We start from the raw sequence: 13,065 nt of genomic DNA on the forward strand, positions 1-13,065 counted from the left end.
CGGGTAGCCATGTTAATCTGTATCCACAAAAAACAACAAGGAGTCTGGTGGCACCTTAAAGACTAATGGATTTATTTGGGCATAAGCTTTTGTGGGTAAAAAACCCACTTCTTCAGATGCATGGAGTGAAAGTTACAGATGCAGCCATTATATAATGACACATGAAGAGAAGGGAGTTACCTCATGTCAAGGCTGCTTCCCCACTTTTAACTTTAGGATACAAATGTGGGGGCCTGCATGAAGACTTCTAAGCTTAACTACCAGCTTAGATCTGGTCCGCTGCCACCATTCCCAAAGCTAATTCCCTTCCCTGGGTAGCCTTGAGAAACCTTTCACCAATTCCCTGGTGAATACAGTTCCAACCCCCCTGGGATCTTAAAACAAGGAGAAATTAACCATCCCCTCTCCTTCCTTTCACCAACTCCTGGTGAATACAGATCCAACCCCCTTGGATCTAAAAACAAGGAAAAATCAATCAGGTTCTTAAGAAGAAGGCTTTTTAATTAAAGAAAAAGGTAAAAATCATCTCTGTAAAATTAGTATGGAAAATAACTTTACAGGGTAATCAAACTTAAAGAGCTCAGAGGACCCCCCTCTAGTCTCAGGATCAAAGTACAGCAAACAAAGATAAACACTCTAGTAAAAGGTACATTTACAAGTTGAGAAAACAAAGGAAAACTAACACGCCTTGCCTGGCTATTTACTTACAAGTTTGAAATAGGAGAGACTTGTCTAGAAAGATATGGAGAACCTGGATTGATGTCTGGTCCCTCTCAGTCCCAAGAGCGAACAACTTCCGAAACAAAGAGCACAAACAAAAGCCTTCTCCCCCCCCCCCCCCCCCCAAGATTTGAAAGTATCTTGTCCCCTTATTGGTCCTTTGGGTCAGATGCCAGCCAGGTTACCTGAGCTTCTTAACCCTTTACAGGGAAAAGGATTTTGGAGTCTCTGGCCAGGAGGGATTTTATAGTACTGTACACAGGACAGCTGTTACACCCTTCCCTTTATAGTTATGACACCTCACAAGTGGAGAACCAGTGTTGACATGGCCAATTCAATCAGGGTGGATGTAGTCCACTCCCAATAATAGATGAGGAGGTGTCAATTCCAGGAGAGGCAAAGCTGCTTCTGTAATGAGCCAGCCACTCCCAGTCCCTATTCAAGAATAAATGGAAACAAATCCGGCATCGGGAACGGTAACATACAAAAGCCAGTAGGTGAACATTTCAATCTCCCTGGACATTCTATAACAGATTTAAAAGTCACTATTCTTGAACAAAAAAACTTCAGAAACAGACTTCAAAGAGAAACAGCAGAAGTAAAATTCATTTGCAAATTTAACACCATTAATTTGGGCTTTTTTTATAAGTCTTTTTATAAGTCTTTTCTGACAGGGATGGTTTGGAAGTATCTACAGAACAGGGGTAACTCCTCTAGAGGCAGGCAAATCACCCCAGCCTTCACTTCAAATTGGCTGCAGGCTTTTGACAAGGAGCTCCCAGAAGCCAACAAGTCACTGCTCCATTGCATCACTGGTTAACAGATTAGATGAGTATATAAAGATCAAGCTGAAAGCAGGGTGATTTCTCATCCACTGAAGGCCCCCTGAATATGAAAGGCATGGTACAGATATCGTGTATAGTTCTCAACCAAGATCTTCAAAAATAAGAGGCCAGTGCAAGTAGTTTATTGATTTCAATGGGAGCTCAACATTTTTGAAAATCAGGCCACTTATTTACAAGGCTGACATTGTAAAAAAACAAAAACAAAAAACCTTGGTTCTGATTTTGAGAGGTACTGAACACCCAGCTTTCCAAGTGAAGCCAATGGGAGCTGTAGGTCCTGGTCACCTCTGAATAACACATCCTTTATAACAGTGGTTCTCAAACTTTTTTACTGGTGATCCCTTTCACATAGCAAGCCTCTGAGTGCGACCCCCTCCCCCTTATACATTAAAAACACGTTTTAATATCTTTAATAACATTATAAATGCTGGATGCAAAGCAGGGTTTTTGGTGGAGGCTGACAGCTTGCGGCCCGCCATATAATGACCTTGCAACCCCCAGTGTGAGAACCCCTGCTTTATAACATCTCTGTTTGCATTTCCTTAGTTTCCCTTCTACCACAGAATCTTCAAGTTCCCGCTCAAGTGGTCTACACAAGATCAATTTTCTCTCATCCAGTCTTCGGTTCCAGTTTGTCCTCACTGACTGCCAACTTAAATACACACAATGATAACTACCTATGGTACATGTATCCGTCACCCTCCTGTTTATGTGCCCATATCCTCCCATAATTCAGAGCATACATTCCTCCATACCAATAATGTGCTCCCCAAAATGTTATAGTCTCTACCTGAGATCATCTCTATCGTGTAATGTCCTAGCAACAGAAGTCTTGCTCTTCTTTGGAAACCTCTGAAGAATATGTTTTCCTGGTGATCCCAATTTCCCTGCTTCCTAGAGTCAATGCCAAGTCATCTGTTGGTTGAGATAAATAAGCTATCTCAGAGCACTTCTCTTGCCCCAATCTTTAACTGTGTGTTGAACATTCCATTTTTGTCCAGTGCAGTTCTGCATTACAAGTCTGTAAGGCGAAGACGGATTGTCCCTTACAATTTCAAGGCATCTCTTAGTTTTCTTGTTCATCACGGATGATCCCTGCAAAATGAAAGAAGCATGAGACAAGCTGCAGTCTGCATTTCAGAACTGAGTGCCCAAGCAGTAAACAATTCTCTTGATTTCTGTAATATGTCAGGTCAGTGAAAATGTTCTCTGCACACAGACAGAATACATTTTTGTCACTGCATCTAGCTTGACTGTGGTCATAAGTAGGAAAGAAAGTTTCTTGGTTTGACTGAGTGAACCAAACTGTGCAGCTTCAGAAGGTGGAAAGTTATTACTCTGGAGTAAAGTTAGCATCAGGCTGCCAGCTAGTAATAAATTAGTAACAGAAAGAATACTTTGGTCTCATTTCAGTTGTTGGATTAGTGTGCAGGTGCTGGGTGGGGTCCGTGGCCTGTTCTATACAGGAGGTCACATTGGATGATCTAGGCGCCCTTCTGGGTTTTAAAATCTATGACTCTGTAAGTCAGCAAAGAAGAGGACAAACCAGTGAGACACAGCAGAAGATAAAGTTATTCAAGTATTCAAAGACTAGACAATATTTACAGATGTGATCCCTATAAATTAATCAGAGATACAAAAACAAGTCTTTTCTGGTAAACAGAAGAGTCTCCATATGTGCTGACAAAGAGAGATCAGTAAGTTACAGGGAAATCTGTAAAGCCTATTCAAATACAGTTACCTTCTTTAGAGTTCAGCTCAATCACAGGATAGATCTTTAAGCTGACACTAATGCACATGTTGCACAAGGACAATCCTAACATCAAAGGTAACTCACTCAAGGCAGCTGGTTTTTCCCAAGTCAATACTAGAATGTGAAATGTTTTGAGTAGGGTGGGGTAATTTAAAGAGGTGAACTCATCATGATATCAATATGCTGCCAAAGCTTTACTTTAGTATAGTTTTCTTTTTAAATACAGTTGGTCCACCCAGCTTCAATGGGCCCCACTACAAAACTCAGTTTTTTGTGTTTCACAGCATAGCCTTATATATGACTTATATGAATGATAGGTTTGCTTTTAAAATGGATTGTCAGCCTTTCAAAGGTATCTGTTCTCTACTTTAAATTGTCTCCAGACATGTGGTCACAAGCCAGATTAAGGACAAAAGAAATCTGTCAGAACCCCACCCTTCATGCCAAATCAGTAATATTTCTGAAGTGGGTGATCCACAATGTTTCAAAACATTTTGCCCTGGGGGCAGGCTAACTTGTGGCGGGGCGGGGGAGAGGATGGCAACTAGGGGATACTTGGTTGAGAATTCTGGGGAGCAGAGCCAGGCTGGTCTGAGTTCTGACTGGCCTCAATTCTCTCTGCCAAGAACCTGTGAAACTTGACACCATGCTCTTCTCTCTCTCTCCCTGTCTATGTTTTTATACCACCCCACCACAGTAGTATCTGAGTATCTTAGACCAGATCCCAAAGAAGCAGAGGGAGGCCCTGTGCCCAGACCTTGAGTCGGTCTATCTAATGATTTGATACCAGCTATCACTGCGGTGTTTAAGTACTGCACAAAATTAAGGAACTCAGATCTCAGATCAAAAGGTATTTTTCTGGGGCAGAGGAGTATGGCTTTGTTTGGGTCAGGCTGTTTTGCCTTTGTAAAGATTGTCTGTCCTGGGCGAAGGCTTTATCAGATCACTTTGTACTAAACAGACATCAGCCCACTCTGATCTCTTCTGACAAGTAGTTCCACAGCCAAGCTCCTGCTGCTGAGAATGGCCTGATCCCAGTGCATGATGGTCAGAATCCGTGTTGTTGCTAAGGAGGCTGGGTGGCTTGTTGGGAGAGTGGAGGATAAAACGGAGTTTGAGGTATCCAGGTCCTGATCCATTAGGTGTGGAGCATCTGCTGTTCCCAGGGACATCAGCTTGGCTCCTTGAATTGCATGTGCAAATCCTACAGCTGGGGCTTCCCCATATGAAAATTTGTCCTCGTGTGTGTAAAGCATTTTAGGCTCTTTCAGGATGAAACATGCCATTGAAATGTAGGGACATGGAAATTCACCTACCTGCTTAAAATCCCAATGCATGTTCAGTCCCTTTTGCACAGCCTCATTACATTGCTCTATAAATAGCAGGTCTCCTGTGCCAGGGTCAGTTAGGCACCGATCTACTGCATTCTGTCGAGATCGTAGGCCTCCTATATACATTTCTCCAGTGCTGAGATAAAACAAGTGCTGAAAGGCAATGTTACATTGGAGTAGGTGAGCTAGGACACTGACGAAATCCCAAAGGAGGATACCAGACATTTGTGAAACTGACTAACATTAGATACATGGGGCTAAATTCATTGATATCATTGATGTTAAACCAGAATGAATTTGACCCACTAGAGCTATGACATCAGTCTTGTTCTCCTCTGTTCATAAAAAACAGGTCGATTATTACGGTGGAACTGTAATCACTAGTGTCCCTCCTAGTGACAGAACAAGAAGTGAAGAGTGAGGAGTTCAGTCTGCATCCCATTCAATCCTTCACCTCTCTGCTGGAACCACCATCAGCAAGAACAATGGTTGTCAATATGTGTGTGGGGAGGGAAGGTGGTAAGTGAGGTCACCTCCCCATAAAAATGGAACCAACTTAATGTACTTAGACCATGATGGTATCTGCCTTGGCCTGCAATGACCAGGAGGTCAGATAGATGAGCATGATGGTCCCTTCTGACCTTAAAGTCTATGAGACTACTGCCATTCATTTTTTATTTGGGATTTTACTTGTTTACTTACAAAATAAAATTAGTCTTCCCTGCATGACAGCACATGAAGAACAATTTTCAGGAGTCTATTTCATTGTCTAGCAAAGAATCCAAAGCAAAGGCTAACAAAAGATTTCTGGTTGCAGTTAAATAGCTTGTTTTTAATACCTGTGATGAGTAAGCATGACAGCCATACATTATTGGAGTGTTTCCAGGGACAGGGCCTTGATCTACGCAGATGTTCTCATTCAGCGTGTTTTTCATCTGCAGAGATAAAACAGGCATATTAATGCATGGAATAACTACCACATCATCCTGTTCTCACCACTGTTTTTGTAAGCTCTGCTGAGAGCTATGCTGGTTTGCAGTTTTGCTTCAGAGCTCTGAAGTAACAGGAGAACACAGGATGGATTTAGAAAAAGAAACCACAAAACAACTTTTCAGAGTTGACTTCATCCCAGAAAACATGAGAAGCAAATCTAAAGGCTTTTCTAGTGTCTATACATCAGAGAAACAATGGGGCTTGGTCAGGGCCGGCTCTTGCTTTTTGGCAGCCCCAAGCAGAAAAAAAAAAAAAAAAAAACTGCGGCACAGCCGGAGCCAGGGTGCAGGAGAACTCCCTGCGCTGCAGACGTGCCCCAGTTAGCAGGGGGGTGGGGGAGGGAGCGGGGAGGGCGGGGGGGCAGCCAGGGCTTCAGCGGGGTGCTACCACGCGGCCCTGACTGGTGCACCGCCTGCCGGGAGGCTCCGCGCCACTCCAGTCGTCTGGGAGGGAAGGATGCGGACTGCCCTGCTGGGCTTGCTGCAGGGCGCTCCCATCCTCTGCGCTACTGCCCCCTACAGGGCTGCCGGAGTGGCACAACAAACAAACAAAAAAACCAACCAACCAAACAAAAAAAAGCGGCCGTGCCGCCCTAGGATTGGGCAGAATGCCACCTCGAACAATCTGCCGCCCCAAGCACCAGCTTGCTCGGCTGGTGCCTGGAGCCGGCCCTGGGCTTGGTCTACACTACAAAATTTAGCTATAAGTACAAAAATATCACATCCACTGGCCAATGTAGCTATGCCAGCAAACTGCCCCCTCCCCCCACGTGTAGACGCAACTATGCTGACAGAACAGTGCTTAGCTTAGCTAATGTCACTGAGGGAAGTGTTTTATGTACACTGGTGGAAGAATTCATTCTATTAACATATGGTGCATCTCCACTAGGGGTTCTGGCAAAGGCTTTATAGTGTAGACAACTCCTCAGGTTGGGGAACCCTACTATAACACAATTGTTCACTGATACAGTATAATCATAGAGCAGTCCCATAAAAACCACATCAAGTATCACCAATAGAAAAGGCTGAATTTTTTCCACTGAAACTTTTTGGAAATGTCTTTTTAACCAAAACAAAAAATTCTCATTTGATTGAATCTTTAAAAACAATTGTGTTCTGTTTCATTGTGCGCAAAACAAAGGCTTGCATGTATCTGAGTTTGCACACATTTGAGTTTGCCCTTGGCACAACCTGCATGTGCCCAGTTCAGCCAGAGGAGTTTTGAAAATGTGGTCCATTGTTTTTAAATTGACAATTGTTTCTTTCACATTCTGTATATTTTACTCTTCTTTAGCTATAATTTTTCCCTCTATCATGATCTTCATGATTATTGTTCCAGTCCAAATTTAAAAAGCAACTTAACAACTCTGAAATGAGTGACCAGAAGATACTGTCCTCCCTTGATTTATAGCTGTACAGCAGGCAATGATTACTTCGTTGAACTTTTCATTTCTGTTCTAATATTCTATTGAACATTGCAGACAATTATAGGGAGAGATTTCATCCATTGTTGTTCCCTGCTCTATGAGCATTCTTATGTTGCACAAAAATGTGTCTTTCTAAATACCTTCCTATGCTATTTTATGTTTATGCTGGTAGACATACAGTGGGCACAGTTTAGATATGCAACAGGTACAGAAAGTTTTACAAAAAGATGGCACTCACTTTAAATATCTCTAAAACCGCTAGTAAAACCAATACTATGGTTATAATATGACCAATTTACAAGAGCAACCCGGGTTAGACTGATCAGGAACACAGAAGGAATTGCCTTCGACAACCTTCATAATAGTGGAGCTATCTAACTGTTGCATCTATTCAGTAGACATGCACAGTACTTACTGTTCCATAGACAACAACAGTGGTCAAAGGTATTAAATTAGGATAAACGTTCTTTATGTACCAGTCAAAGCTTTTACAGTTCAGTTTCTTTCTTAGCTCCTTTCTGGAAGAAACATCTCCATAGTCTATTCCAGGATTCTGAAAAAAACACCACATTGTTCAGACATTAATTTTAAAAGTGACCTGCAAAAATGGAGGGAAAATTGACTTATATCTCCCCCTTTTTGTTGCTTCTTCATAATATATAAAGAATATCTAAAATCTGCTCTTAAAAAAAATCCCTGATTACTTTTACATTAGAAATTCAGATTGTGTTTTGCCTGTCTATGAAATCACAGATACAATGGAGGTTAAGAACTGATTCATTGGAAGAACAAGTGCTTTTTTATTCAGGTATTTTGTTTTCATTAACATCTAGTTAACTAAACCACTGGCAAAAAAAAATCTCCTTTTTTTAAAAACTCAAAACACCACACCAGGTAAGGTCAATACACCTTTGATCTACAAGTTCTTCCATTAAAAAATGACTTGACTTTCCTGCTATCTTTAAATAGGAGGAAATAAAAATTAAAAACAGCAGAGCTTCTTACATCAAGAAAGAAAGAAAATAGGCACACAAAACCTCCCCCCACCACCACCTTTGCCAGGTCACCTTTAAAGGAAAATGTGATCTGTTACTAGTTATGAAGAACAATAAATCACTACGCATTTTAAGTATGTACAATAGAACCAAAAGTATCTCAAAGTATCAAAGAGGAAGCTGCCATTTTGCCATGCTCATGAGGTGTGCAGAGCTTTGTCCAACTCTATGAGATTTACAAATCTAGCCAATCTTGAAGAATGTATACACTGCACTGGGATTTACTAACATAACGATGTACAAGAAATTCCAGTTTGCATTATATATGGTATTAATTGGCATAACTTACAATGATATGTAGAGAGACTATAGTTGAAGGCATGAGCACAACAATGGAGGAAAGTTAAGGTTGAGCTTTCAACCCTCTCTCTGAATTTCCTTAATTCTGAGTGCTTGATTTCCCAACATGAATGTTTCTCAGCCTGCAGAGTATGCTGTAAGGCCCACTCTTTCTTTATCCCTGGCCTGTGAGAAGTGGGTGTCGGATAGTGGGGATGTGGGACTCTGCAGCATTTTGGGCATGGCGGTCAATTAGTGTAGGGTGTTGCTGGGTCATTTGATTAAAAGTAACTGACTTGCCTATTATTTATTAGAGCATTTTTAAAAGATATTCAAGGATGCCCAGTTTATTTGCTCTATTATCACAACTTGCAAAAATCCAAACAACATACTTTTTATTTTAAAAAAGTTAGAAATTATTACATTGTTTGGGGCAGAACCCATCTTTTTGTTCTATGTACAGTGCCTAGCACAATGGGGTCCTGGTCCATGATTCAGGGCCCTAGGCACTATAATAATAATAGTCATGTTTTTAAAGGGACAAATCTCACAAACACCTGTTTGCTACATCTGGCCTCATTGTGATGTCTTGGCTACTATTAGTCATTTGCTCCCATACAAATGACCATCTCAATTTAAAGAAACCAATTCTAAACAACCAAACATATACACCTCAATAGGAAGATTCCATGCGAAATAAACCATGTATTTATAGTCGTCCATCCACACTTCGGCCACCCTCAGGGCGTTGCGTCTCATAGCAATGCTCAAGTCCAGCACGTAGGGTTTGTGCGCTCTTTCCAGGTGAGCAACTCTTGCACAGGGCAAAACTTCTATCTGACCCCCACACTGCCAAACCTGTATGGATGAAGCAGGAGTCCCAGTGAATGCGCATTGGAGTTGGCTTTTTTCACCAGCGGTTAACATGATTTTGTTCTACATAAGTGACTAAAAATTGCACCTCCTTACTCAACAGATCTGCTCACTCTCAGTATCCAGAGTAAGTTCTCCTGACTTTAGTGATTAAGGGAAATTTTCAGTACTTTTCTTTTAGGATCTGCAGAGCCAACACAGGTACAGGAGAGTGAGGTGGAAGCTATTTAGTCTTTTGCATCATTATTAATTTCCAGTTACAGGACTAAGCAGTTACTCTCGTGTAAATCCTTTGCATGAGGTTATACTGGTGTCACAAAGAGCAAAACTGGCCCTACAGAATCTTAATTATGATTAAGGTTGCAGGAGAAGGAAAGAGACCAGTCTGACTCTCATATCCCAGGCTGTTTACAGGGCTGGCACCTAGAAACCCCCTCTCCCCCATCAATCTGCTTACAAACTGAGCACATTTGATACAAGAAATCATTGAGGGACAATGCAAAAGGAGACCTACAATGTTATTTTTCACTTCTCTGAGCAGAAATGTATTTAATGGGCCTGATTCTCCATTCCCCTGCATTTTGTGCAGTCAGATATACCAGCACAAAGAAGAGGTATCATGGTACCATTCTGCTATGGTGATGCTTTACACCCACCTTGCACTGGTGTAAATGAATATACATGTATCAGGGCAATGAAGAATGAGGCCTTTGTGTATTTTAATGTATTAGAAGTGGAAAGGAGTTCATCCCCTGTCAATCCCACCTTTTCCCTAGGTGGATCTTGAGTACTCTGAATCTACCATATTTATTCCTCCCACACTTCACGCACGAGTCCTTGAGATGCAGTCACTACCCTTCTAGCCACAGAAAACTACCTAGGATTCTCTTCACAGGATATCAATGCTGTCACTTCAGTCACTGCAGTAGTTGCTGTTGAATAAGACAAAATACATTCTGCCTATCAATTAGATACTGAATGGCCCCTATTGCTGTAGTAATGGTGGGCACCTCACAATCTCTAATGTATATATCCTCACCAGGCCCGCTGACAGCTATTCCAGGCCCCAGGGCAGAACAGTCAATGGGCCCCCAGGCATGCACAAGTTGTGTCTGCGCAGACATGGTCTGCTTGACATTTAGCTGGTGCTCTTCCAGCACGGCCAGGGCTTCCACATGCCCGCCTGGTAGGCTTGCCAACTGTCTAATTGCACAAACCCAAAATTGCTTGCCCTGTCCCCCAGCCCACCCCTTCCCTGAGACCACACCCCTGCCCTGCCCCTTTTCCAAGGCCCTGACCCTCCTTGCTCCATCCCCCCTCCCTCTGTCACTCACTCCCCGCAACCCTCACTCACTTTCACCAGGATGGGGCAAGGGGTTGGGGTATAGGAGGGGGTGCAGGGGTCAGACTCTGGGAGGGAGTTTGGGTGCAGGGGGGGTGAGGGGTCGGGCTCTGGGAGGGGGTTTGGGTGCAGGGGGGTGAGGGTCAGACTCTGGAAGGGAGTTTGGGTGCAGGAGGGGGTGCGGGGTCAGGCTCTGGGAGGGAGTTTGGGTGCTGGCTGTGGGCTGGGGCAGGGGGTTGGGGTGCAGGAGCGGGTCAGCACTTACCTTGGGTGGCTACCGAAAGCAACTGGCACACCCCTCTGGCTGCAGTTCTCAGTCAATGGGAGCTGCGGAGTGAGCGCTCGGATGGGATTAGCGCACAGAGACCTCCTCCCCAGGGGCCGCTAGGACATGACGGCCGCTTCCAGGAGCAGCGCGGAGTGAGGGCGAGTAGGAAGCCTGCCTTAGCCCCACTGTGTTGCTGGCAGTGGCAGCAGCCAGGGGGCCCTGGGCCCTTTTAAATCACCCGGGCCCCTGGGCAATTGCCACCTTTGCCCCCCCCAACCCTGTCAGAGGGCCTGAGCCTCACAAAATCTCTGAAAGGCAAGGCATTGCAGGTATCCCTAGTTTACAGATGGGGAACTGAGTCAAAGAGAGGCTAAGGGACTTGCCCAAGGTCACACAGGAAGTCTGCGGCAGAGCAGGGAATTAACCTGAGGTCTCCCAAATCCCAGGCTAGCAAACTAATGACTGGACCATCCTTCTTCTAGTTTAATCACTATATGCAACATGTTCCCACTGCTGCGGCTAAACCTTAATTAGCCATCATCAAATGGTTTACAAATCCATTATCAGTATTTATCTGAGAAGAGGAGACACCAAATATGAGGAAAGGGACAATTTTCTTTGGAGGCTCGCAGCTTGAAAGGAAATAAATGTGTCTGAAATTCTATCAGTGGAAAACCTACATGCTGCAGCAGGTAGTGCTGGTGATTTAAGACTCAGCTGTTTTCCCTTTAAATCAGTACTGAGGCAACATGGCTGCGGCAAGGCGTTAGTGAGCACTGTGCAGCTGTAAGTGCTGAATTTTAAATGAAAGATAAAACCAAGAGCCTGACCTCTGTGTCTTCAAAGATCCCCCTGGCACTTTGGGTTGAGGTGGTAGCCCTAGGGTCCTGGCTAAATTCCTATCTGAGTAATTACCTTCTGCCTTTCTAAATCCTCCCCGCCCCCAGCAGTGTAAAGTTTATATGGGATTCCAGCTGCTATCTCACGCTCAGGAACTGGGTCCAGAGCAGGGTCATTTCCTCCTTTGGTTTCATCTCATGTACTACATCATGTTACCTGAAGAGAGGCTTCTGAGATTTACTGATGAACATGGGCGGGGGGTCCCCTTCTGGGGTGTTGCCTTTCTAATGCCTTGGCGCCTTCTTACAGCACTTCCTATGTTGAATCAGACTGGTGTCCTGCTGGGTCAATATATAATGCTCCTGAGGAGTACACTGCAAGACCTTGTACACCATAGTATCACTCTCCAATTGGTTATTTCACAAAATGGATTTCCCTCCTGCCTCCAGCTTGTAAACTTAATGAAGTTTACATTTGTTAGCTTAGCTTGTATATTTATCTATGTTATCAATGGACATAAAACTATACAATCTTAGCAATGTCCTTTATTGCTGTGGCAGGGAAGACAACAGGCTGAGTACACTTTGTGTGAAATTCTTCCCTTCCTGGTTCCCACCATTTACTGAGCTGTGCCCATTGTCATGGGCATACATGTCTTAGTATCCTTGTAGAGTCTGCCAGTGCTATTACCGTGCTTTGTCGACAATAAACCTGGCCTGGTGCTTTCACACCTTAACAGATCTTGTGGTCATTCGGCGGTGCGTTCCAGGTCTGCTGTGCCAGCTGTCTGTGCAGAGCTGGGACAGCACACAGGAAAAACACACACAGGCAGCCAAATATCTAACCACAATAGCTGCTAGGTGCTCAGCATTTTTGAAAATCTGCCCATTTCATTTCAGTACTGAAATGGGAGCTGAACTCTTTTGAAAAACTGAGCCCAATTGTCTGTGTTGAGCACTTAGAAATCTGGCCCTGAGTTCTTTTGAAAATCAGGTCCCCACACTTATGTTATTTATTTTATAAGAGAAGCAGAATTAAACGTACCCGCAGGCCAAGTTCCACATTTTCCCCTCCATATATATGCATTCCGCCATCCAGTACCCCAATCTCACCCAGAAAAACTCTATGTGCAGCAAGTATCCCCATAATAGAAGGACTCCTGGGAAAGAGAATAGATACAGTTGGAGAGAAGAAATAACTATGAAATAAACAGGAAGAGGAATAAACAATCATTTGAGAATTAATTATGCTCTTTTGAATTTCCTGTTCAGTGAGAGACTGAGTATTGGGCTCATTGGGACAATTCTTATTTTGTTTGTGCTAGTTTGGGGGTCCCTAAT

At 43.4% G+C, this 13,065-nt stretch overlaps 1 protein-coding gene across 2 annotated transcripts in view; it reads right to left on the reverse strand.

Moving 5' to 3' along the window:
• Positions 1–840: 840 nt before the first annotated feature.
• Positions 841–13,065, reverse strand: part of GALNT8 (polypeptide N-acetylgalactosaminyltransferase 8) — a 40,607-nt gene continuing 28,382 nt past the window's right edge. For both annotated transcript variants that reach the window (XM_054039184.1, XM_054039175.1), the window contains exons 6-11: positions 12,770–12,884; positions 9,075–9,260; positions 7,484–7,621; positions 5,489–5,584; positions 4,635–4,802; positions 841–2,660 (exon numbers count right to left, since the gene is read on the reverse strand). In XM_054039184.1, coding sequence (XP_053895159.1) covers positions 2,502–2,660; positions 4,635–4,802; positions 5,489–5,584; positions 7,484–7,621; positions 9,075–9,260; positions 12,770–12,884 — 862 coding nt within the window. In that variant the 3' untranslated portion in view covers positions 841–2,501. The remainder of the gene's footprint in view (positions 2,661–4,634; positions 4,803–5,488; positions 5,585–7,483; positions 7,622–9,074; positions 9,261–12,769; positions 12,885–13,065) is intronic.

This window comes from Malaclemys terrapin, chromosome 1 (genome assembly GCF_027887155.1).
Source record: "Malaclemys terrapin pileata isolate rMalTer1 chromosome 1, rMalTer1.hap1, whole genome shotgun sequence".
Lineage (NCBI taxonomy): Eukaryota > Metazoa > Chordata > Testudines > Emydidae > Malaclemys > Malaclemys terrapin.